Below are 25,616 nucleotides of genomic sequence, written 5' to 3'. Positions count from 1 at the left end.
ATCTAGTATCTCAAGAAAGCGTATTATCTTTAATAAAATGTTCAATACCAATATTCTTTGAAGAACCAGTCTTTCAGTAAAGAGATTCCGGGATTTTAATTTACGAACTTCTTTGCCATTTGCAAGCAGAACCAAGCGCTACCAAACAACAAACACCATACCTAGGAGCAATAACTCTTGAGACGACCGAGAACTAAGGGAAAGCTTGATTGGGTGATTCTCGCGAGAAGTACCACATTCACTATTTTTCGCGATATTTTCGTGCCCAACCCTTTTCCTAGTCTCGCAGGATCACGGTTAATCTCGCGATATTTGGGAAGTTCCGTGGGGAAAATGGCGGCGGCCGGGAGCACCCTTCTCTTCTTGCCGCCGGGGACTTCAGACTGAGCCTTCTTGGGAAGAGTGGGGACGGCTGGTGCCCTGCGTCCCGAAAGCCCGAACCAACTTGTTTCCCTCGTTAGTGGTGGGGGAGGGCTTATCCTCTTGTGTAGGACTCAGGACCTCCCCACCGTCAGGATGAAGGCTCAGGGGGAAACCGAGGGTGAGTGACTTGAGGGGGAAAGCAGGGGGCGGGACACAGCTTTGGGGAGCCAATCTGTGGAAGAAGCTGGGGGGCCTACGCTCCCGAGGTCGTGGAGTCCAGGAGGCGGGATAGGTGTCAGTTTTAGATTCTGACTGTGCCTTCTTTGGCCGTGAAGGACTCTGACTTTGGGGTGATGCGGGCTCCCAACTTCTGTGAAGGTTTCCTGCTTAGCTAGGGGCAATCATTTGGGCCTCAGGACGTTTTTAACCTAGAGTTAATGGAAGACCAGGCGAGTGAATCTATAATTTGCTTACACCTTGTTTTAGAAGGGATGTTTGAATAATGACGTTTAAAAATATAATTATATTATTGTAATGATATAAAGCTGTGTGTCAAATATTGGAGGATGTTTCGGCGTGAGTGAAATGATAGGACCTTAAGATTTTAAAAGCCAGTAGTTCTATAGAATATCACAGTGGTCAAACCTTGTACTATTGTATATTTGTAAAATGCGTTGAATTTATCGTTTCAATGGCTAGATTAACAACTGCTGAAAAACAACTTTTCTGTTGGAATCTTAGAATCTATAAAGTTTTACACTCTTAACGGCTTCCTTAGTATTTTGGATATAGTTCTGTTAATAAGAATCACTGTATCAGTGTTTATCCATCTTTTCCACTTTGAGCTTTGTTAGATCAGCGGCCTTGCCTTACTCATGGTTGTGTAGTCCCTGACCCAGAACGTGTTTGATTTGAGCGTTTGATTTGAGCATTCGTATTAAGTACTTATCATCAGGCTTCTTAAGGAAAAGGGGGGTGGAGAGTGTATTTTAAAGAAGAGGAAGAAGAAAAGTATATCCTTTGGTGCAGAGGACTGATGAGTGTAAAAGGGAAACTCGAGACAGGAATTTCATGTAGTTTGCTCACTAATGTATCTCCAGCACATAAAATAATGCTTGAATGAGTGAATCTTGGAAGTGGGAATTGCCAACAATGTGTTCAAAACTATATAAACTGGCTGAAACAGTTCTCAAACCAGTTTTCCAGGATATGAGGACATTGGAAGGAGTTTGAATCTTGATTTAGAAAATGCCACTGCCTTAACTCTGATTGCTGACATTGTATTCATCTTTCAATGTCAACATCAACTGTCACTTTTTTTGTAATATCTCCACAACTAATAATGAACTTTTCCTTTTTTGCATTTGAGTAGTAATGTGTTTCTGTTTTTAACAGCATATCTCATTTTGCTCTGTGTCATGGTTATTTCCACTTTAACTTATGTACACCCCCTATGTACACCCCCTCACAGATGTCATCTTAGTCGTATTGTGTGTTTTGCATTGCCAGCAGTCTCTAGCGCATGTCCTTGCTCGTATTATATTTCAGTAATAATAATTTTTAAAAACCCTCACAGATGTCATCTCAGACATATTGCGTGTGTGCGTTTTTTAAGTTTATTCATTTTTTTTTTTGAGAGCGCATGAGAGAGAGGCAGAGAATCTCAAGCAGGCTCCATTGTCAGCACAGAGCCAGATGTGGGACTCAGTCTCACAAACCATGAGATCATGACCTGAGCTGAAATCAAGAGTTGGACGCTTAACGGACTGAGCCGCCCAGGCACTCCATATTGCAAGTTTTTGTATTGCCAGTGGTCTCTAATACAGGTCCTTGCTCATACTAGAAGTACACGAATTAGAGGAAGGATCAGCTATATTTCAAAAGTAAAAATTTAATGAAAATAAAAATAAAAACTATATTTCAATAATAAAACAAAAACTATCATTCAGTAATAAATGTAATAACATTTCAAAAATAAAAATCAACTAAATTTCAATAATGAAAATTATAATTCAGTAATAAAAATTAAGGGGGTTGGAGAGCATAAGAGCTTTGTTCACTCGCAGGACAGAAACCGAGGTCTTTTCTACCTTTCTCTTACCTCTACCGGAAATTTATCCTTTAGTTGTTGACATATTTCCTATCCATATAGGTTTAGTTTGAAAAATCAAAATGACAAATACAGCCTGTTTTCTTGATAATACATATATATTGATCTATTAGAGTTTCATCAAAAAATTTAAAAAGCCTGTATTTCACATTGAAAACCAACTAACCATAGTAAGGTCATGTTCAAATGTATGCTCTACATATATCATGAAATGATTTTGTCACTAAATTGTAGTCCTGATCCTGAAACATGATTAGAGGTGATTCTTGTTTTGGTTTTCATTAAAAGACTGAATAGAAACCAGTTATGTTTTAAGGAGTTCCTTAGACCCCAATTTCTGTGTTGTCTCGTTAAAAATAAATTATTTGTATGTTTTGAAGTAAATGATATTGAAAAATATTTTAACTGAGTTCTTACCAAGGATGAGGTATGGGGGTTTCTTTTGCAAGAAGAATTGAAATGTCTTGAAAGAGTTTCTAATGATGTTTTCTAATTTGTATCATAGAGTCGGAGAAGCTGAGTAAGATGAGTTCTCTCTTGGAACGGCTACATGCAAAATTTAACCAAAATAGACCTTGGAGTGAAACCATTAAGCTTGTGCGTCAAGTCATGGTGAGGATTATGGTGGTGGATAAAGTGTTGTGCTTAGATAATTACTTAATAAGCTAAGCTCCCCATGTACACTTTTTCAAACCAATTATTATAGTGTGTCCTCAGTCTTATTTATCACAAAACATCTGAGTACATGGTGCACATCAACTTGAGTCTACCTAAGAAGTTCTGTTTATAAAATTATGTTAATCATGAGCTATAGTACACTGGGGTACTTCAGGCAAAGGTGCTTAGAAATACACCTAGGAGAGACACATATGATAGACTGATGTAGGGAGACCTTTGTTATTCACTTGCTATTAAGCTCCTTGAGTCTAATGTGATAGTATTTTCATGTATCTACACTGCTAGTAGAGTTTGCGATTAATTCTTAATAAGCTTCACCTGTTCACTCTGTCAACTACTACTTCTTGAGTCATTTATCAGTATGGGGAGCCCTTAAATGGAAGTTAAGTAGAAGATAAGGGGTAGTGACTGGATATTAAAAGTTCATTCATGTGATTCCAGTGGTAGTCAAATGATGTAGGAAAACTTTACTTCTGTGATTTGACCTGGGTAATGATGGGGGGGGGCGGCAGGGGTTCACTTTGTGGTAATTCATTCATGGATCTCTTCACTTAAGATTCATATACTTTTCTGTATATATGTTATATACTTCAGTGAAAGTACCCCCTCCTCCCCACCAAGTCTTAATTTGGGTCCATAGTAAGTTCAGTTTAATAGATTTATTAGTGTTTAATGTGATCATATCAGTATAGCTCCAGCAAAAGAACTAAATTTGCTGTCAAAAGACCTATATTTGAAGTTCTTAGTAGCTATGTGACTTTGAACAAATTATTTACTGGGTCTCAGTTTTCTTATTTGGAAATAGAGGCACACAATACCAGTTTGCTTTTCCACATAGTTTTATTTTGAGGATTGAGTGAGATAATGGATATTAAAGTGTGGTGTTGCTTAAAGATTTATGTAACTAAATTCGAGAAATATATGTATATCCTTTGGCTGAGGATTATGTACATAAAATATATATGTATATTTTAATGTTTTAAAAAGAAGAATGGCTATTTTTCCTGTCTGAGGATTCAGAGGTTGTCATTTTTATACTACAAGGTAGTCATATTCTAGTTGGAAACATGCTCTGTAAATGATATTGTCATTAGACATCATGAGATAGAGGAATTCGCGATGGCTACTAAGACCCTCTCATGGGGTACCAGTGTCTTGGTTTTTGGGCACCATAGCTTCTACTGTCTACTTCTCACTCTGCAGATTCAGAAACCTAATTTTGTTGGTGTATTAAGACTTTGAAGAGTTTTCAACAACTGACATAGTAACAAAATCTCAGTAGACTAAATGTAAATCAGAATTCCAATTTATTAATCTACCACAGAGAGTTTATCTTTCCAGTTACCAGAATATTGGTTACCATTGTGCAGAGCAACCCCTTATCTATTCAAGATACAAGGGAAGCCAGATTATTAATCAGATGTTTGTTTCTTAGAACAAAGAGAGATTTAGGACATGGAAAGGCCTGAAAAACTATCTTTGTATCATAAAGCTGTTCACATTTCTAGAGAATAGAATGTTGTGCAGAGAGGAACTTCTTCTTTGGATAGAGTTAGAAAAACTATGTCAGGTCTTTTGTTCTTTGGGAGTCCCTTTTTCTGGACTACACGTTCTGTTTTTTAGAGTTACTCTAATTTTACTCAGGTCTGGTTATATTTCTTAGATTACACAGAAATCACCTTGTTAGGTTTGGGAATTGCCAGATCTCCTGAGCCACCCTATTTAACTGACTAAATTTAGGATGTAGTTACTTCTGCAGGAAGCTGATCTCATTTATTGTATTTGATTCTTCCTAATCTAAAATAAGATCTGGGCATACTTTTTTTCTACCTTCATGTATGTGGATATGGATGTATCCATGTTTATGAACTTTTCCTCCTGTGGAAGGATGGACAGAGTAACAGGAGTCTATAGATTATCAGAGTATATAGAGAATATAGAGTATATAGACCTATAGCATATAGTCTGAGGATTATCCTGAAATATTACTACTAGGATAAGTCCATTGACCTGAAACACTGTTGGCTTGGTTAATTTCTATCTTGAATGTTTTCCTACTTATTATAGGAGAAGAGGGTTGTGATGAGTTCTGGAGGGCACCAACATTTGGTCAGCTGTCTGGAGACATTGCAGAAAGCTCTCAAAGGTTTGTAAACATGTTTGAAATATGCTTTTTTTTTTTGTAATGTTTATTTTTGAGAGAGAGCAAGAGGGAGAGGGGCAGAGAGAGGGAGACAGGATCCCAAGTGGGCTCTGCATTGACAGCAGAGAGCCCAATGTGGGGCTTGAACTCACAAACTGGGAGATGATGACCTGAGCCGAAGGCAGAAGCTCAACCATCTGAACCACCCAAGTGCCCCTGAAATAATGCTTTCTTAAAATGCCCAGTTTTTATAAAGACTATTTTATACTTACATGAGAAATATAAATTGAGATAGATAAACTTTCTTTGCTAGGTGGTGTTCTTGTTTTCACTATGGAGTTGAGACCACCTCTTAATTTTTTTTTTTTTTTAGTTAATTTTTTCAGAGAGAGAGAACAGGGGAGGGGCAGAGAGGGAGGGAGAAAGGTAATCTCAAGCAGGCTCTGCACTGTTAGTGCAGAGCCAGATGTGGGACTCGAACTCATGAACTGTGAGATCATGACGTGAGCTGAAATCAGGAGTCAGATGCTTAACCGACTGACTGAGCCACCCAGGCACCCCAAGATGAGATCTCACCTGAATTTTTGAAACATTTATTTTTGATCCTATTTGGGAGACTGGTAGAGACTCAAAAGATAGTTGATGGAGGGTAACTATAAGGTAGCAAGGGAAAGTTCTTTTTCTTCACATGTTCTCTGTCTTTTTTTTTTTAATGTTTATTTTTGGGAGAGAGAGACCATGCAAGTCGGGGGAGGGACAGAGGGAAACACAGAATCCAAAGCAGGCTTCAGGCTCTGAGCTGTCAGCACAGAGCCCAATGTGAGGCTTGAACAAACAAATTGTGAGATCATGACCCGAGTCAAAGTCAGACTCTTAACTGACTGAGCCACCTAGGCGCCCCCAGTTTCTTTTTATAATGTTTTATTATTTATTTTTGAGAGTGAAAGAGACAGAGCACAAGTAGGGGAGGGGCAGAGAGAGAGAGGGAGACACAGAATCCAAAGCAGGCTCCAGGCTCTGAGCTGTCAACACAGAGCCCAACATGGGACTTGAATTCTTGAACCGTGAGATCATGACCTGAACTGAAGTCAGATCCTTAACTGATTGAGCCATCCAGGCACTCTGCTTCAGATGTTCTCTTCTAATTAACTAGCAATAAGAAAATGGACATTTTAACTCTAAAGGATTTTTACATTGTTATGGACAGTGTTTTCAGGAAAGCAAATAAAATTTAAATCATGAGCTTGAATATTTATGATTATAATTACTACTTCTGTGTATTTTGGGGGAGAAATGAAAGTAAAAAACAGATTTTACTCTGATCCATCACAAATGAACTTGATTCAGCTGAATAGTTCCCCCCCACCCCCACCCCTTGGGTTTTCTTTGACATCTCAAGTCTGAGAGTAGGTGCCTACAACCTTCATCGCCCCTTCTAATGTTTCCTTTTCTGATGGTTAAGAATCCTTGTTCATCAAAATGTAGAGAATCCCACTTTTGCTTCTTCCAACTCAACGCAGAGTCTCAGTGTTAAGAAACTGGTAGCCCTTCCCAATCTGTGGAAATACTATGGTATGTAGAGGCAGAGGCTGTTAACTTTTTAACTGTGGTAAAATATACATAACATAACATTTACCATTTGAACCATTTAAAATTATAGTTGAGTGGCATTAAGTACATTCACATTGCTACATAACCATCACTACCATTGTCCATCTTCAGGACTTTTTCATCTTCCCAAGCTGAAATCCTGTGTTCATTAAACAGTAATTTCTCCTTTCTCCCTCTCCTCAACTCCTTGTAACCATCATTCTAGTTTCTCTCTGTAAGAATTTGTCTACTCTAGATACCTCATGTTAGTGGAATGAAACAGTATTTGTCCTTATGTGACTGACTTTTCACTTAGCATAATGTCTTCAAGGTTCATCCATTTTGTAGCATGTATCAGAATTACCTCTCTGTTAAAAAAAGCTAAATAGTGGTGCCTGAATGGATCAGTCAGTTAAGCATCCGACTCTTGATTTCAGCTCAGGTCATGATCTTACAGTTCATAGGAATGAGCCCCGGGTCAGGCTCTGCACTGATAGTGCAAAACCTCCTTGGGATTCTCTCTCTCCTTCTTTCTCTGATCCTATATTCCAGCTCTCTCAAAATATATTAATAAACATTTTTTTAAAAAGCTAAGTAATATTTTGCATGTGTATACCACATTTTTATTCCTCCATTCATGAATGGACATTTGGGTTTCCACCTTTTGGCTGTAGTGAATAATGGTGCTATGAATATTGAATATTTCTTTATGTTGGTTTTAGTTTTGATGTTAATCTTCCTTATTCTAGCATTAGCAGATACATGTGTCTTTTTGAAGTTAAAGATAACTTGTCCCAAATGAGTAATGCAAAAGGGAGAGGAAAAAGATCCGATAATTTTTTCAAATAGATCTTTTTTTTTTGTTTGTTTATTTATTTTTGAGAGAGAGAGACAGAGCAAGAGCAGGGGAAGGGCAGAAAGAGAGGGAGACAGAATCCGAAGCAGGTTCCAGGCTCTGAGCTGTCAGCACAGAGCCCGATGTGGGGCTTGAATCCACACGCTGCAAGATCATAACCTGAACTGAAGCTGAATGCTAAACTAAGTCACCCAGGCGCTCCAAATAGATCTTTTTAAAAAAATTTTTTTTTAACATTTATTCATTGTTGAGAGAGAGAGAGTGTGTGTGTGTGAGCAGGGGAGGGGCAGAGAGAGAGGGAGACACAGAATCCGAAGCCAACTCCAGGCCCCGAGCTGTCAGCACAGAAACTGACTTGAGTCTTGAACTCACCAACTACGAGATCATGACCTGAACTGAAGTCAGAGGCTTAACTGAACTGAGCCACACAGGTGCCCCCAAAATAGATCTTTTTAATTTTTTTTTAAATGTTTATTTTTGAGAAAGAGTGAGACAGAGCACGAGTGGGTGAGGGGTAGAGAGAGAGGGAGACACAGAATCCGAAGCAGCCTCCAGGCTCTGAGATGTCAGCACAGAGCCTGACGTGGGGCTTGAACCCACAAACGTGGGATCATGACCTGAGCCGAAACCAAGAGTTGATGCTTAACTGACTGAGCCACCCTGGAGCCCCTCAAATAGATCTTTTTAAAGTAAGCTCTGTGCCCAACTGGGGCTCAAAATCACAACCCCAAAATTAAGAGTCGCACGCTCCACCAACTGAGTCAGCCAAGTGCTCCTCAAATAGGTCTTTTTTTTTGACCCTTACTATTTAGGTCACAGCTAAGTCTTAACTAATGAACATACAGAAATTCTAAGCATTTAAACTGTTGGATGTAATGGCTTGAATGTATGGATATACTCCTTAGGATGTTTTGGTTTTTGAAGAATAAAATTTAAGTTATTTGGAGCATTTTGTGATTTCCTTTTTTTTTTTTACCCTTTCCTAGTAACATCTTTACCAGCAATGACTGACCGTTTGGAGTCTATAGCAAGACAGAATGGGTAAGTAGTCTATCTTAGGCAGAAGTATTTAACTTAGTGTTGACTTTGGGTGGCTTTATTTATGTGTCTTCTATTAATTTTTGTTTTGATTTGTTCCTGCTAGACTGGGCTCTCATCTCAGTGCCAGTGGCACTGAATGTTACATCACGTCAGATATGTTCTATGTGGAAGTGCAGTTAGATCCTGCAGGACAGCTTTGTGATGTAAAAGTGGCTCACCATGGGGAGAATCCTGTGGTATGTGCTGTTGATATTTCACTGGAATCTGTGGGGTTTACTTAGGGACATTAATTTTAAAATGAATTGTTGGGGTTTGAAATAGCTTGGGCTTAGGTTTTTTCATGAGCCACTGTAGAGATGATGTGATGGGCTGTAATGTAATATCAATAGCTCTAGAATGGAATTTAGAATAACATGGGTCCATCTCTGACATCATCCAAAGGCTTTGACAAGTGGAGACGCTAGAGGAACCCTTTTCATTTCATATCAACAAACATGAGCCGCAATTGAACAATAGGTGCTGGGGATATGGAGATAAATAACTTAAAGTTCTTATCCTCAAAGAGCTAATAATCAAAAAGGACAGATAATCTTGTACATAACTAATGTCTCTGAAAAATCTTGTAATAGAGATGAATGTTTAATGTGTGTAACCAAGACAGTTGAATGTGGACTCCAAGGATGGCATTAAAGAGAGGTCCTACTGTTTTAAACAAACTACTGAAAGTTGATTCCATTATAAACTAGTTCATATACTTTGATCTTGAATTTCCCACCCCAACCCCATGGTTTACCAAGTAGAAAGAAGATGCTTTTTGATATCTTAATATAAGGATCATCTGTAGTTTTAATGTTGTTATAAAGCATGTGCTATTAATAAAAGAGAAAAACTTTTGATGTCTTCAAAGGCCTTAAAGTAGTTTAAAGTTTTAACATGATTTGTTTAATTTCAGAGCTGTCCAGAACTTGTACAGCAACTAAGGTAAGCAAATGATGTTTATGTTCCCTGATACTGGCAGACAATGCTGTTCTTTATAGTTGGGTCTTGAGGCTGGTCAGAAGTTATTATCTTTATCAAAAGAAAAGAAAAAATTTACTCTCCTGAGGAACATACTTATTTTCTTAGGTCAAGATTTTTCAGTCTATGTTTGTTCACTTTCAGTATGGACTTAGCTTGGTTTCTCAACTTAGTCTATCCCAGGATTTTGCAACCTTGGCGGTATTGACAGTTTGGATTGGAAAATTCTTTGCTATAGGGGACTGCCTTGTGCAATGTAGGATGTTTAACCACATTCTTGCCCCCCCCCCCCCCGCCACTAGTTGCTAGTAGTATCTATCTCCTGACCTGTGACAATAAAAAATATCTCTAGATATTGTTAAATGTTCCCTGGTGGGCAAAATCACTCCTGGTTGAAAACTGATCTAGCCTCAAAAATTCTGTGTGCAACAAAAATAAATAGAAACTAATTATTGAATGAGAGAAGGCTTGAGAGAATTGAGTCTATGTCATGAAAAGAACTTATTTTCACTTTAATTTTGAGAAAAACTGTCTTACATTTAAGGTGTATGTGTGATAAACTCCCATCATAGGAAAAGCACTAGGCTTGAAGAGTTTCTTAGCAGTTAATGGCATTTCCTTCTGGATTATCCTTTCCCTTTAAATTGAGTGGAAATTTACTTTCTGGGATTTTGAAAAAGTCATTACATCAATTTTATGTTTTAAATATAGCGAAGTTCTCAGATACTACGTGGAAATGTCTTAAGGTGTTAATAGTGAGGAAATAAGTTTTACAGTCGGCCTTTGCAGTAATCATTTTAATGTGTTTCTAGCCAAATGTACCAAGTTTGAACCACCTTTTAAAAATTGCAATGCAACATAAAAACCTTTTTATAAGTCTAGCAACAGGTGTGTTACCAGAATAGTCCAGAAAGCCAATACTTCTGGTTCTAATCCTGGAGTAGGAGACTGCACCAATTTATGAACTAACTGGTGGTGTTCTAAAGTTAATTTGTAAGCATGTTTTGAAATGGGAACTTCAGAAAGAATATTAGCCCTTGTGTGCAATTTTTAGTCACTTTGTATAGGTGATAATTTTAAGGTAGAGGGTTTATTTTGCTGCTGTTCTTGTTTCTTTTTACTGTCTTCATGGCATTTTGGGTAGTAAGTGCTCATATTTGTTCAATAAATGCCTGGCCAAATATCTGACATTGGTAGGGCAATTTAGCTTTCAAGAAACTTTTTTTTTTTCTTTTAAGTTTGAAATAAGATACAGAGAATTAGAGTTGTTGAGTTGTGTTGGATTCCTGAGTCTGCCCACAGAGCCTAATTGACTAAGAATCCAAACCCGAATATTGGGTTCTAGGAAGCAAGGGGTCTAGGTAGTAGTTTTCTTTTTTCTGGGGCAGATCTCGTCATAGGAACATTCTCGAATATGTGGCTTGCCTCCATAGTGCTCATCTCCTTTTCTCCAGGCCTCTCATCTCTCTCCTAGTGTTCATTTTCCTCTCTACCCTTAGATTGCCATATGCATGCAAGTATTCTATTTTCCAAATTTATTTGACTTCCATTTCCTCCAATCAAAAGTTTTTTTTTTCCCTCACAACATTCAATCATCTCAGTTACATATTAAGAGGAAAAGAAAGTGATTTATTTATTTATTTATTTATTTATTATTTTTAAATTTTTTAATGTTTATTTATTTTTGAGAGAGAGAGTGTGAGCCAGGGAGGGGCAGAGAGAGAGGGAGGGAGACACAGAATCCGAAACAGGCTCCAGGCTCTGAGCTGTCAGCACGGAGCCCGATGCGGGGCCCGAACCCACGAACTGTGAGATCATGACCAGAGCTGAAGTCAGACACCCAACCGACTGAGCCACCCGGGCGCCCCAGAAAGTGATTTATTTAAATCAAGTCTCATTATGTAGGAGCAAATTACTGTAATATATGAACTATTAGGTCTTTTTGACTCTTTTGTACTGCTTACAAGTACCTTCTCCAGAAAAATGGGAAGGAGAAAGGGAAACATTTTTTTTTTGCTACTTTTTTTTTTTCTTTTTTAACCTTAGTTATTTTGAGAGAGAGCACGCGTGTGTGTGTGCGTGCGTGCTGGGAAGGGGCAGAGAGAGAAGGAAAGACAGAATCCCAAGCAGACTCTGCCCAATGCAGGGCTCGAACTCAAAAACTGTGAGATCATGACCTGAGCTGAAATCAAGAGTTGAATGCTTAACTGACTGAGCCTCCCAGGTGCCCCTTCTTTTGCTACTTTTGATTGATGCTAGAAAACTTTGGCTGGGGGGGGAAAAGAGTAAAGCAAATTATTAAAATTAGTTTTATATAGCCATGATTTTTTGGTACTTTGCATTAAGATTGAGTAGTAATTGTGTTTTATTCTCCTCCTTCTTTCCTGAACTCCTTATAGGGAAAAAAATTTTGATGAATTTTCTAAGCACCTTAAGGGTCTTGTTAATCTTTATAACCTTCCAGGGGACAAGTAAGTATTTCTTTATTTTTTTGCTTTTGTTGGAAAAATTCGTATAAATATACTTGTGCTTAAAAATTTGCCGAGTCTTCTGCCCTATCTTATTTGTGATTTCTTCTCCTACTGACAACCTATAGCTTCTAACTTTATATCTTTTGAAGGTATTTTAAATAAATAATATCTGCATTAATGGATATAATGCTAAAAGACATTATAATCTTTGAGATGTCTTCAACATGTTGATTTTTTTTAGGTTTATTTATTTTGAGAGAGAGAGAAAGAGACTGCAAGTGGGGGAGGGGCAGAGAGTGGGGCAGGGGAGAGAATCCCAAGCAGGCTCTGTACTGACAGATGTGGGACTCCAGCTCACGAACTGTGAGATCATGACCTAAAGGAAAGTCGAATGCTAGACCAACTGAGCCACCCAGGCGCCCCAACATGATTTTTAGGCTGAAAAGAAATTAGTTGTTGTTGAACTTGCTCATCATTTTTATTTTTAACCTACCTGGGGTTCTGTTAACTAGCTTGGGTCTTTCAAATAGAATTGCCTTCAAGGGAATGTTAATTGTGTGTGTGTGTATGTTTTTCAACTCTTTAACTCTTGTTCTCTTCATCTACTTTCTAGCAAACTGAAGACTAAAATGTACTTGGCTCTCCAATCCTTAGAACAGGATCTATCTAAAATGGCAGTTATGTATTGGTAAGACTGGCTAAGGTGTCAATTCTGTTGAATTGTACCTTCTGGGTACTTTGTTCTTAAAGCTTTTCATCTAGGGTGTTACTAGGGTCCTCTATCATATATCTCGTCCATCTCATTTTACTTCCCAAATGATCACATTCCATTTTCTGAGTATTGGTATGTCCAAGTTGTTCGTTGGTATTCCATCAGTTTTATTTGAAGACTTGTCAAACCTAGCCTCTGGTCTTATAAATAATAGTCTACTTATAATTTTTGTTCACTGTATTACATACTGGTTTATACTTGTAAGTGATCTCTTCGAAAGTGAAATACAGTTGCTCTATGCCCAGTTATAAGAGTCATTAAATTAGTATTGTAAGACTTTTAACAGCTGAATTCATTAATACATTGTGCACTAATACCTTCAGGGCTAAAATACAAGCAAACATAGATCATTTTTCTCACAGGAAAGCAACCAATGCTGGTCCCTTGGATAAGATTCTTCATGGAAGTGTTGGCTATCTTACTCCAAGAAGTGGGGGTATGTGATCCTACGTTGCTTATTTAGAAAATTGTTTAGTTTTAGTTAAGGGGTCATTACTTAAATTTCACTTTGGGATTATAAGCACAGGGAGAAAATTAGCAGTCACTTGTGTATTATTAGATGGTTTCCAAGGTGTCAATGCTTCTTGCCCTCCCCCATTTACATTTTTAAATTGTGAAGTAAATTGTTGGCACTAGAATTAATACTTCTGGTTCCATTATATTTGATAAGTTGCTTTGGAGCATGAATCCTCTTATTTATGAAACTATTTTCTCATGTAGTTTTGTAGAAATGGGAATGTTTTTCTATATTTCTAATTTACCTGATAAATATATAGTGATAAGTGTTATTTTTCATAGGTCATTTAATGAACTTGAAGTACTATGCCTCTCCTTCTGATCTGCTGGATGATAAGACTACATCTCCTATCATTTTGCATGAGAATAATGGTAAGGCTTTAACTGTAAAGCAACTGAAGGTTTTGTTCAGTGTTTAAAAAATATTTAAAATAATTGAACGCCCAAGCCTGTGTGTATTTCCTGGTTTGCCATCCCTACCAAAGTTTGCTGTTTCTCTCAGTTTGCATCTGTAACACACACATGCTCATAAGTATATACATATGTACGTATATACATACATACATACATACATAATAGTACAAACTTAATAGGTGCTTATGAACAAGTAGGTGAATGAATGAAAAGATATAAACCATTTGTCTTGAAATAATCCCCTTTAAACATTAAAGGTGAAAAAATTAGCCAACTTACTAAAGAATTACAATAATGGATGGGTTTTTTTGTTTTTTGTTTTTTTTAAGTTTATTCATGTTTTTTGAGAGAGAGTGAAAGAGAGAGCATGTGCCTGCGGGGAGAGAATCCTAAGCAGGCTCTGCACCGACAGTGCAGACCTCCCAACTCACAAACATGTGAGATCATGACCTGAGGCAAAACCAAGAGTCAGACACTTAACTGACTGAGCCACCCAGGTGCCCCTCTATTTGCTTTTTAATATACTAAAACAAAATGAGAAATGGCCTAATCCCTCATTTGGTTCCCTTATAACTTTAGTCATTGATTATCCTATAATCATAATTCTATTTATTTATTTTTTTTTTAATTTTTTTTTTTTCAACGTTTTTTATTTATTTTTGGGACAGAGAGAGACAGAGCATGAACGGGGGAGGGGCAGAGAGAGAGGGAGACACAGCATCGGAAACAGGCTCCAGGCTCCGAGCCATCAGCCCAGAGCCTGACGCGGGGCTCGAACTCACGGAGCGCGAGATCGTGACCTGGCTGAAGTCGGACGCTTAACCGACTGCGCCACCCAGGCGCCCCTCATAATTCTATTTAAAAGCATTCTGGAGTTGGAGAAAATAAGTAAATGTCGGTAATGTGCCTTTAAGGGGCTCCTGGGTGGCTTAGTCGGTTGAGCATCCAACTCTTGATTTCAGCTTAGGTCCTGGTCCCAGGGTGATGGGATTGAGGCCCATGTCGGGCTCTGCACTGAGCGTGGGAACCTGCTTAAAATTTTCTCTCTCTCTCCTCTCCTCCCTCTGTCCCACTCCTCTCCCCCACTTGCACTCTCTCAAATAAAAAAAATAAAAAATTGGGACACCTGGGTGGCTCAGTCCATTAAGCATCTGACTTCAGCTCAGATCATGATCTCTCTGTAAATGAATTTGAGCCCTGCATTGGGCTCTATGCTGACCACTCAGAACCTGGAGCCTGCTTCAAATTCTGTGTCTCCCTCTCTCTCTGCCCCTCCCCCGTGCTTGCGTGCACACTCATGCTCTCTCTCTCTCTCTCAGAAATAAACATTAAAAAATTTTTTTTTAAATTTTTTTTCTTTGGAGTATATGGTTTCCTGTATTTTGTTTTATTTACTGACAGAAATACTGGTTGTTAGAAGGCAGCTTCTCAAACTTCTAAGTCATACAGGTATTATATTATCTGACAAATTAGGGTTAGCAAATTATGCAGAAGGTAGTTTGTTTTTTTGTTTTTAAGTGTTAAGATCCTTGTAATTTGTGTTACTTTGGAGAATACCCCTTTTCTTTCCTATTCTCAGTTCCTCGATCATTGGGCATGAACGCATCAGTGACAATAGAAGGAACATCTGCTATGTATAAACTTCCAATTGCACCATTAATTATGGGGTCACATCCAGTTGACAACAAATGGTAAGTTAAATATACTTCCAGGGTAGCAAAGTTTATTTTTTCCAACTTCAAGCCTGGTATGAAATAAGTAATACTTTCACTTGGCTCTTCTCTCACTTAACTTTCTAGAGATTGGCTTTTTATTTTCTCTTTTTAATTCCTCTTTTCAATATCTATTTGAATGTTCCTGTCTGAAGTCTGCTTATAGAACACATTGTCTATCCTGACAGAGAAGGAGGAGAACTGTACTAATTCCCTTGGTTTAATGATTGCTTCAGTTTTTTAGGTTATCATGGGATTTATATTGTTTTGGAGTCATATTGGAGTAATAACTAGAGAGCCTGTCTCAGGATAGATGTTGGATTAAGTACGTAAGGGTTAATGAATAGGATGTTTTGGAACTGGGGAAAGAAAGCTGAAAGAGTGAACTATTATTTTTTTTAACATCTTATTTATTTTTTAATTTTAACTAATCTCTACACCCAATGTGGGGCTCAAACTCACGACCCCAAGATCAAGAGTCGCATGCTCTTCTGACTGAGGCAGGTGTCCCCAAAAGAGTAAAATTAAAAAAAATATATTTGTTTATTTTTGAGAGAGAGAGAGAATAGCAGGGGAAGGACAGAGAAAGAGAGGAGAGAGAGAGAGTCCCAAGCTGGCTCCGCATTGTCAGCAGAGAGCCTGATGCAAGGCTCAAAGTCATGAACTGTGAGATTATGACCTGAGCCAAAGTCTGACAGTTACCTGACTGATCCACCCAGGCATCCCCTGAAAGAGTGAACTTTTTTGATAGGCTTTTGTTAAATGATACGGACATGTCTAAGAACAAATGTTTAGATTTTTTATTTTCGTATCAAGTCAAATCCAACCATCCCCCCCCTTTTTTTTTTTTTGAAGGACTCCCTCCTTCTCCTTAATCACCAGTGCCAACAGTGTTGATCTTCCTGCCTGTTTCTTCTTGAAATTTCCCCAGCCAATCCCAGTATCTAGAGCATTTGTTCAGAAACTTCAGAACTGCACAGGTGAGTTTTAAGCATCAGGAGGTAATACTTGTTAAAAGTGTAAAAAACAAACTTCAACTTCAGATTATTTTAGACCTCTTTCAGTCTTGCAGGTCTCAAAAAAGTACTGATGGGTATAAATGTCATGGTGCTGTGTATTAGTAAATGCTTATTAATAAGTACTTTTTCAATGAATGGATGAATGAAATAGAAGTCACAAAGGGAAAACAGAGCTGTCACCATTTTGATGTTATTGTGATCATTATATTCTTGTTTTTCCAGGAATTCCATTGTTTGAAACTCAACCAACTTATGTACCCCTCTATGAATTAATCACTCAATTTGAGCTGTCAAAGGACCCTGACCCCATACCTTTGAATCACAACATGCGATTTTATGCTGTAAGTAAGGCTTATAGATTGTTGTAGGTTATATTTGAACCCAGGATCAGAATCTTCCTTCATAGGAATACTGAGGTCAGAAACATATCTTTTGGACTACTGGGCCATTTTCTAGTTCCTCATTCAGGCAGGAAATCACAGAAATTTCTGAAACATACTGAAGAAAGAGAGCATGAGCTTCCAAGTCAGGATATAACTGTACATTTCATGGCCAAAATTTCAGATGAAAGTCTCATAATGGTATCCTGAACTTTTACAAGCTTTTAAGTAGATGTTAAGATTTTTTTTCTTTTTAATTTATTTAGAGAGACAGCAAGTATGTGCAAGTGGGGGAGGGGCAGAGAGGGAGAGAGAATCCCAAACAGGCTCTGTGCTTGTCAGCACAGAGCCCAATATGGGGCTCCAAACCCATCAACCGTGAGATCATGTCCTAGACTGAAGTCAGTCACTTAACCAACTGAGCCACCCAGGCACCCCAGATGTTAACAATTCTTTTTTTTTTTTTTTTTTTTAATTTTTTTTTTTTCAACGTTTATTTATTTTTTTTGGGACAGAGAGAGACAGAGCATGAACGGGGGAGGGGCAGAGAGAGAGGGAGACACAGAATCAGAAACAGGCTCCAGGCTCTGAGCCATCAGCCCAGAGCCCGACGCGGGGCTCGAACTCACGGACCATGAGATCGTGACCTGGCTGAAGTCGGATGCTTAACCGACTGCGCCACCCAGGCGCCCCAACAATTCTTAATGTTTAATTCTTTCAAGTGTCATGACCTGAAAAGATCCTTCAAGTACATGCAAAGAAAGTCCTGGAATGAATAAATTAAGGAAGGTTCCAAAACCTCATCTGGACTTGAATTTATTTGAATGTTTGATGATAGTCTAGACTAAAGTAGTAGTTCCCAAATTCTGACTGCATTAAATTATATAAGGTGTTTTATTTAAAATATAGATTTTGCACTTAGAATTCAGGAACCTTTTTAAAACAGATTTCTGAGGTAATTTTTTTTAGCTAGGTTAGGAAATCACTAGCAGAACATTTACAAAAAAGAGGTCTTTTCAGCCAAGTAATTGATAACATCAGCTGACCAAATAATTCACTGTGGAGTTTTATTATTCACTAAGGAATTGCGGCTGATTTTTGAGAAGTGGGTTGCCCCCCCCCCCACATGCTTCTGTGGTTGAAGCATGATGGGTGAATAAATAGCATTCATTTCTTTTGTTCTTTTTGCCCAGGCTCTTCCAGGTCAGCAGCACTGCTATTTCCTCAACAAGGATGCTCCTCTTCCAGATGGCAGAAGTCTACAGGGAACCTTAGTTAGCAAAATCACCTTTCAGCACCCTGGCCGAGTTCCTCTGATCCTAAATCTGATCAGACATCAAGTGGCCTATAACACCCTAATAGGAAGTTGTGTCAAAAGAACTATTCTGAAAGAAGGTACTACTTTTCCTTTTGATATAGTTACTGGCAAATGGAAACTTGATTACTCTTGTGGTTCTCTAAATTGGTGGCCTATTATATTCCCTGTAGAACTTTTAAAACTGGTTTCCGTTCCCAAGTAAATTGATATAGAACCTCAGTGGTAGGAGCTGGGAATCTAGTTTAAGCTCCACAAATAGTTATGATAGAACTCATCAATAAATTGGCATTTGGAAACCACTAGTTGTTTGTAATGAATTTATTCTTTCTCTGCATACGGTGATATAATTGGGTACCTACGAACCTGAATCTTATAGCAGATATGTAAGGTAGAACTTGGGACACTGTAGGAAGAGATGACTTCTTCCTCCCCACCCCTTTTTTTAAAGTAATCTCTACACTCCATATGGGGCTTTAATTCACCACCCTGACATCAAGAGTCGCATGTGCTGCCAGGCATCCCAGAGACGATTTCTTGATATCTAAATCAAGGTTGTTTAGGACAATGCTTCCCAGCTTTTAGTCCTGCCTGAGTATATTTCATCTCCCCATTCTTTGGGGAACTTAAGCTTAAAAGGGGGTAAGATCTGTGCCCTTTGCTTTTTCTCCCAGGATTCTGAATGCTGATATTTTTCAAATGCAGTTTGCTATTAGAAAACTGCATCCTGCTATCCCTGAAAAGAATTTTGGCTGCTCTAGTTAACCACAGTTAATTTTTTACCTTAGTTGTAAAGCACTTCACAAATAGAAATGTATCAGTGCAAGTGGTAGGCAAAAAGAAACAGGGAAGTTAAATCAGGAGATAGCATTTTTGAGAATAAGAACTAGTTTAAAATGAGAAATTTTAGAGTAATGGCACTGACCACATGCAAGTGTGCTTATGACCCTTCTATGTCATGTATTTGAATCCTGGGAGAATTCTCCAGATGGTTTCAGGACATCTGGATATTAGTTTTTGTAAGATAGTTACAAAGTTAGTCCTGCAGAGATGCATATGCTTTTTTCCAAGAAAGTACATGATCCTTATCTCTGGGCTGCCAGCATGTTTGGCTTAAGAACCTATGATGATAGTTACATACGTGTATTTGGCATAACTGTATCATTTTACATGATAGCCCCTAGATCCCTGCTTACCAAACTATGGGTTGCATAGCTAACATCTGCAAACACTGATAGCAGGGTTTATTATAGTGGTTCTGGATATCTGCTTATCACAAAGAATGAAAAACTCTTCTTGGCCAGTTTCTTTTCAGAATTCACTTTCAAGGCAAGGTGTTTATATCTGTCAAGGTCTCCAGTAATTTAGGGATCAAATGGCTTTCATTTTAGAAAATGGAAGTTTAGTTGCTTGTTTTGGAGTATTTATAACATAAGCTGGCATAGTCCTTGGAATCTGATTCCTTCTATCACCTCTGAATGATGTAGTAAGTTTTGTGTGTTAAAAAATGTGTGGGATTTAGTTTCTAAGGAGACAGAATTTCTGTATACTTAGGGATTAGTATTTACTTGTGTCTAATATTTGGTTGATTATTTTATGATCCTTTTCTTTGCTTTTTAGATTCTCCTGGGCTCCTCCAATTTGAAGTGTGTCCCCTCTCAGAGTCCCGTTTCAGCGTATCTTTTCAGCACCCTGTGAATGACTCCCTGGTGTGTGGTGAGTTGTGAGGGGGCTAGCACTTCTCTTAGGGCAGTGGTTTGGTCCCTTTATCTTCTTTTTGAAAAATCAGAAGCTGAGTCTCTCTCAAATACCTCCTATGTATTTTGTCTTTCAGTGGTTATGGATGTACAGGACTCAACACATGTGAGCTGTAAACTGTACAAGGGGCTGTCAGATGCACTCATCTGCACAGATGACTTCATTGCCAAAGTTGTTCAAAGGTAGCACTGGCCCTTTTCCTTCAGAGTCCCATTAAGAGGAGTATAAGGAGTGCTGTTTTCAGTATTAGATTGAACTGGAAATTTAGGAGGAGAGCATATAGTCACTGCTTTGAATTCACCTTCCTCTGCTTTAGGATTCAAAAGCAATGTGAGCTTTGGTGTTTTAAATATTATGAGAGTAATAGGAAGTAAGGTAGGTAACTTTAGGCCCAGTGTTAGGGTTCTTTTAGGAGGGGGAGAGCTGAAATAAGATGTAGATTCTTTTTTCACTTACCTTTTGTTTCACTTTTTAACATATGTAATATGTTAAATGGTGGCATGTGGGAAGATACTTAAGGCAGTCAGCTTCCCAGAAACATTAGTATGTAATTTTGAAATTTTTCTGGAGTAGGTACTTGTGGCCTATTTTGTAAGTAAATCTTATTGGAACGCAGCCATGTCTGTTCATTTACGTATTGTCTGTGGTGCCTTTTAAGTTCAGATGGCAGAACAGCTGGACAGAAACCATATGATCTTCAAAAGCCTAAAACATTACTATCTGGTCTTTTAAGAAAGGTTGTTACAATGTTCTGGAGCAAAGTGTTTTCAAAAATATGTTTATAAATTTATCTGTAAGATAAAAACTACTTTAAAATAAACAAGATTTTATACCAATAATAGCATTTTTCACAGTATAGTGTTGGGATGATCTAAGCCATTAAAGCTTAGAACTTGATGGGTCAAGAAATTTTTCTAGTGGTTCATTAAGATAAATAGCAATCTCATTAGTCACATGTGAAGCTCCAAAAGGAGGGCATTTTCTTACCAAGTTCATTATCAGTTTTCTTTTAGTTCAGTATGATATCTAATTTGGACTCTGTTTATGGTTGGTTGGTTTTTGTTAGTGCTTCAGAAGAAGTTGAGATTGCTTACTAATACAGGTTCTTATTTTATCAAGTTTATTTTTTTGAGAAAGGGTGTGCGTGCGAGCGGGGGAGGGGCAGAGAGAGAAAATCTTAAGCAGGCTATGTGCAGTCAGTGCAGAGCCCATTGTGGGGCTCAGTCTCATGAACTGTGAGGTCATGACCTGAGCTGAAATCAAGAGTTGGATGCCTCACCGACTGAGCCACCCAGGCGCCCCCAGATTCTTTTTAGAATGAATTTGCTCAAAGCTCTGGCATTTTTTTTTTTTTTTCAACATTTATTTATTTTTGGGACAGAGAGAGACAGAGCATGAACGGGGGAGGGGCAGAGAGAGAGGGAGACACAGAATCGGAAACAGGCTCCAGGCTCTGAGCCATCAGCCCAGAGCCTGACGCGGGGCTCGAACTCACGGACCGCGAGATCGTGACCTGGCTGAAGTCGGACGCTTAACCGACTGCGCCACCCAGGCGCCCCAAAGCTCTGGCATTTTATAGAACTACTTCTGCCTTTTGGGTTACTTGCCTTACCTGAAAATTGCTTAATGCAAACTTTTGATGGCATGTCTGAAACTCAGGCAGAATTAAAGCCTGTTCTCCCAAATAAAAATTGTTTTCATTCAGCAGCTAGTACATTGGTAACTTTGTTTTTTCCATCTTTTCTTACAGATGTATGTCCATCCCTGTGACGATGAGGGCTATTCGGAGGAAAGCTGAAACCATTCAGGCCGACACCCCAGCACTGTCCCTCATTGCAGAGACAGTTGAAGACATGGTGAAAAAGAACCTGCCCCCGGCTAGCAGCCCAGGGTATGGCATGACCACAGGCAACAACCCAATGAGTGGTACCACTACACCAACCAACACCTTTCCGGGGGGTCCCATTACCACCTTGTTTAATATGAGCATGAGCATCAAAGATCGGCATGAGTCGGTGGGCCATGGGGAGGACTTCAGCAAGGTGTCTCAGAACCCAATTCTTACCAGTTTGTTGCAAATCACAGGGAACGGGGGGTCTACCATTGGCTCGAGTCCGACCCCTCCTCATCACACGCCGCCACCTGTCTCTTCGATGGCCGGCAACACCAAGAACCACCCGATGCTCATGAACCTTCTTAAAGATAATCCTGCCCAGGATTTCTCAACCCTTTATGGAAGCAGCCCTTTAGAAAGGCAGAACTCTTCTTCCGGCTCACCCCGGATGGAAATATGCCCGGGAAGCAACAAGACAAAGAAGAAGAAGTCATCAAGATTACCACCTGACAAACCCAAGCACCAGACTGAAGATGACTTTCAGAGGGAGCTATTTTCAATGGATGTTGACTCACAGAACCCTATCTTTGATGTCAACATGACAGCAGACACGCTGGATACACCACACATCACTCCAGCTCCAAGCCAGTGCAGTACTCCCCCAACAACTTACCCACAACCAGTACCTCACCCCCAGCCCAGTATTCAAAGGATGGTCCGGCTATCCAGTTCAGACAGCATTGGCCCAGATGTAACTGATATCCTTTCAGACATTGCGGAAGAAGCCTCTAAGCTTCCCAGCACTAGTGACGATTGCCCACCCATTGGCACCCCTGTTCGAGATTCTTCAAGCTCTGGGCATTCTCAGAGTGCCCTCTTTGACCCTGATGTCTTTCAAACCAATAATAATGAAAATCCATACACAGATCCAGCTGACCTAATTGCAGATGCTGCTGGAAGCCCCAGTAGTGACTCTCCTACCAATCATTTTTTTCCTGATGGAGTAGATTTTAATCCTGATTTGTTGAACAGCCAGAGCCAAAGTGGTTTTGGAGAAGAATATTTTGACGAAAGTAGCCAAAGCGGAGATAATGATGACTTCAAAGGATTTGCATCTCAGGCACTAAATACTTTGGGGGTGCCAATGCTTGGAGGTGATAATGGGGAGACTAAGTTTAAAGGCAATAGCCAAGCTGACACAGTTGATTTCAGTATTATAGCAGTGGCTGGTAAGGCTTTGGGTCCTACAGATCTCATGGAGCATCACAGTGGTAGCCAGAGTCCTTTATTGACTACTGGGGACTTAGGGAAAGAAAAGACTCAAAAGCGAGTAAAGGAAGGCAATGGCAGCAGTAATAGTAGTCTGTCAGGGCCAGGATTAGATAGCAAACCAGGGAAGCGCAGCCGGACCCCTTCTAACGATGGTAAAAGCAAAGATAAGCCTCCAAAGCGAAAGAAGGCAGACACTGAGGGAAAGTCTCCATCTCACAGTTCTTCTAACCGACCTTTCACCCCACCTACCAGTACAGGTGGATCCAAATCTCCAGGCAGTTCAGGAAGATCGCAGACTCCCCCAGGTGTTGCCACACCACCTATTCCCAAGATCACTATTCAGATTCCTAAAGGCACCGTGATGGTGGGCAAGCCCTCCTCCCATAGTCAGTATACCAGCAGTGGCTCTGTGTCTTCCTCAGGCAGTAAAAGCCACCATAGCCATTCTTCCTCCTCTTCTTCCTCATCTTCTGCTTCCAACTCAGGCAAGATGAAAAGCAGTAAATCAGAAGGTTCTTCAAGTTCCAAGTTAAGTAGCAGTGTATATTCTAGCCAAGGGTCTACTGGATCTAGCCAGTCTAAAAATTCATCCCAGTCTGGGGGGAAGCCAGGCTCCTCTCCCATTACCAAGCATGGACTGAGCAGTGGCTCCAGCAGCACTAAAATGAAACCTCAAGGGAAGCCATCTTCACTTATGAATCCCTCTTTAAGTAAACCAAACATATCCCCTTCTCATTCAAGGCCACCTGGAGGCTCTGATAAGCTTGCCTCTCCAATGAAGCCTGTCCCTGGGACTCCCCCATCTTCTAAAGCCAAGTCCCCCATCAGTTCAGGTTCTGGTGGTTCTCATTTGTCTGGAACTAGTTCAGGCACTGGCATGAAGTCATCTTCAGGGTTAGGATCCTCAGGCTCATTGTCTCAGAAAACTCCCCCATCATCTAATTCTTGTACAGCATCTTCCTCTTCCTTTTCTTCAAGTGGCTCTTCCATGTCCTCCTCTCAGAACCAGCATGGGAGTTCCAAAGGGAAATCCCCCAGCAGAAATAAGAAGCCGTCCTTAACAGCTGTCATAGATAAACTGAAGCATGGGGTTGTCACCAGTGGCCCTGGAGGTGAAGACCCAATGGATGGCCAGATGGGGGTGAGCACAAATTCTTCTAGCCATCCTATGTCCTCCAAACATAACATGTCAGGAGGAGAGTTCCAGGGTAAGCGTGAGAAAAGTGATAAAGAAAAATCCAAGGTTTCCACCTCGGGGGGCTCAGTGGATTCGTCTAAGAAGACCTCAGAGTCAAAAAATGTGGGGAGCACAGGTGTGGCAAAAATTATCATCAGCAAGCATGATGGGGGTTCCCCCAGCATTAAAGCCAAAGTGACTTTGCAGAAACCTGGGGAAAGTAGTGGAGAGGGGCTCAGGCCTCAGATGGCCTCTTCCAAAAACTATGGCTCTCCACTCATCAGTGGTTCCACTCCAAAGCATGAGCGTGGCTCTCCTAGCCATAGTAAGTCACCAGCATATACTCCCCAGAATCTGGACAGTGAAAGTGAGTCAGGCTCCTCCATAGCGGAGAAATCTTATCAGAACAGTCCCAGCTCAGATGATGGTATCCGACCACTTCCAGAATACAGCACAGAAAAGCATAAGAAGCACAAAAAAGAAAAGAAGAAAGTAAAAGACAAAGATCGAGACCGGGACCGGGACAAAGACCGAGACAAGAAAAAATCTCATAGTCTCAAGCCAGAGAGTTGGTCTAAATCACCCATCTCTTCAGACCAGTCCTTGTCTATGACAAGTAACACAATTTTATCTACAGACAGGCCCTCAAGGCTCAGCCCTGACTTTATGATTGGGGAGGAAGATGACGATCTTATGGATGTGGCCCTGATTGGCAATTAGGAACCTTTTTAAGACAAAAGTGGCCAGAGAAAAACTAAGTTTATAGGCAAACCACCATAAGGGGTGAGTTAGGCAGGTCTGATTTTGTGTTTAAGAATCTTAAATGGCATGGTTTTGACACCGAGCTGGGTGAATTTAGAAAGTCATAGCCAGACCCAACTAAAGAGACCATAGGGTTTGATTCTGGTTACCAAGAATCACTTTTTCTTTTGCCAGATAAAAGGAAAAAAAAAGTTAAAATACTTGCTTATGAAAGGGAGGGGGTGGGTGGGGCATAAGGAGAGGGAAGGGTGGGAAACAGTTTTGTGGGAAATATTCATATATATTTTTTTTCCCCTTTTTCCATTTTTAGGCCATGTTTTAACTCATTTTAGTGCATGTATTTGAAGGGCTGGGCAGCAAATGAAAAAGCAATACATTCCTTGATGCATTTGCATGAAGGTTGTTCACTTTGTTTG

General features: G+C 39.6%; 2 protein-coding genes across 3 annotated transcripts in view; one reads left to right on the top strand and one right to left on the bottom strand.

The window, feature by feature from the left end:
- Positions 1–6,256, bottom strand: part of CDK12 (cyclin dependent kinase 12) — a 91,697-nt gene extending 85,441 nt beyond the window's left edge. Inside the window, exons 1-2 of the mRNA XM_030294713.2 lie at positions 6,246–6,256; positions 5,770–5,774 (exon numbers count right to left, since the gene is read on the bottom strand). The gene's annotated coding sequence lies outside the window, so the exon portion shown is untranslated. The remainder of the gene's footprint in view (positions 1–5,769; positions 5,775–6,245) is intronic.
- MED1 (mediator complex subunit 1) lies at positions 315–25,416 on the top strand. 2 transcript variants are annotated; one of them, XM_030294709.2, is made up of 17 exons: positions 315–541; positions 2,979–3,085; positions 5,219–5,297; positions 8,727–8,781; positions 8,885–9,017; positions 9,734–9,762; positions 12,198–12,269; positions 12,883–12,957; positions 13,404–13,477; positions 13,840–13,929; positions 15,551–15,662; positions 16,539–16,663; positions 16,925–17,043; positions 18,276–18,477; positions 20,018–20,113; positions 20,232–20,337; positions 21,906–25,416. In XM_030294709.2, exons 1-17 carry the CDS (start codon positions 517–519, stop codon positions 25,156–25,158), a joined length of 4,752 nt encoding a protein of 1,583 aa, XP_030150569.1. In that variant the 5' UTR covers positions 315–516; the 3' UTR covers positions 25,159–25,416. The 2 variants fall into 2 exon arrangements, with proteins under 2 accessions (XP_030150569.1, XP_032447120.1); XM_032591229.1 differs by lacking the exon at positions 8,885–9,017.
- The last annotated feature ends 200 nt before the right edge of the window (positions 25,417–25,616 follow it).

The sequence above is a fragment of the Lynx canadensis genome, chromosome E1 (genome assembly GCF_007474595.2).
Source record: "Lynx canadensis isolate LIC74 chromosome E1, mLynCan4.pri.v2, whole genome shotgun sequence".
Taxonomy (NCBI): domain Eukaryota; kingdom Metazoa; phylum Chordata; class Mammalia; order Carnivora; family Felidae; genus Lynx; species Lynx canadensis.
Note: the sequence above shows the minus strand (reverse complement) of the source record. Positions and strands in the feature narration are given on the sequence as shown.

Bases quoted from the DNA above. Each gene is read 5' to 3' on its own strand.
- MED1 (XM_030294709.2), top strand. From the start codon at position 517: ATGAAGGCTCAGGGGGAAACCGAGG. The intron at 8,782-8,884 runs GTAAGTAGTCTA...TGTTCCTGCTAG, and splicing joins TCTATAGCAAGACAGAATGG to ACTGGGCTCTCATCTCAGTG. The intron at 20,114-20,231 runs GTGAGTTGTGAG...TTTGTCTTTCAG, and splicing joins GAATGACTCCCTGGTGTGTG to TGGTTATGGATGTACAGGAC.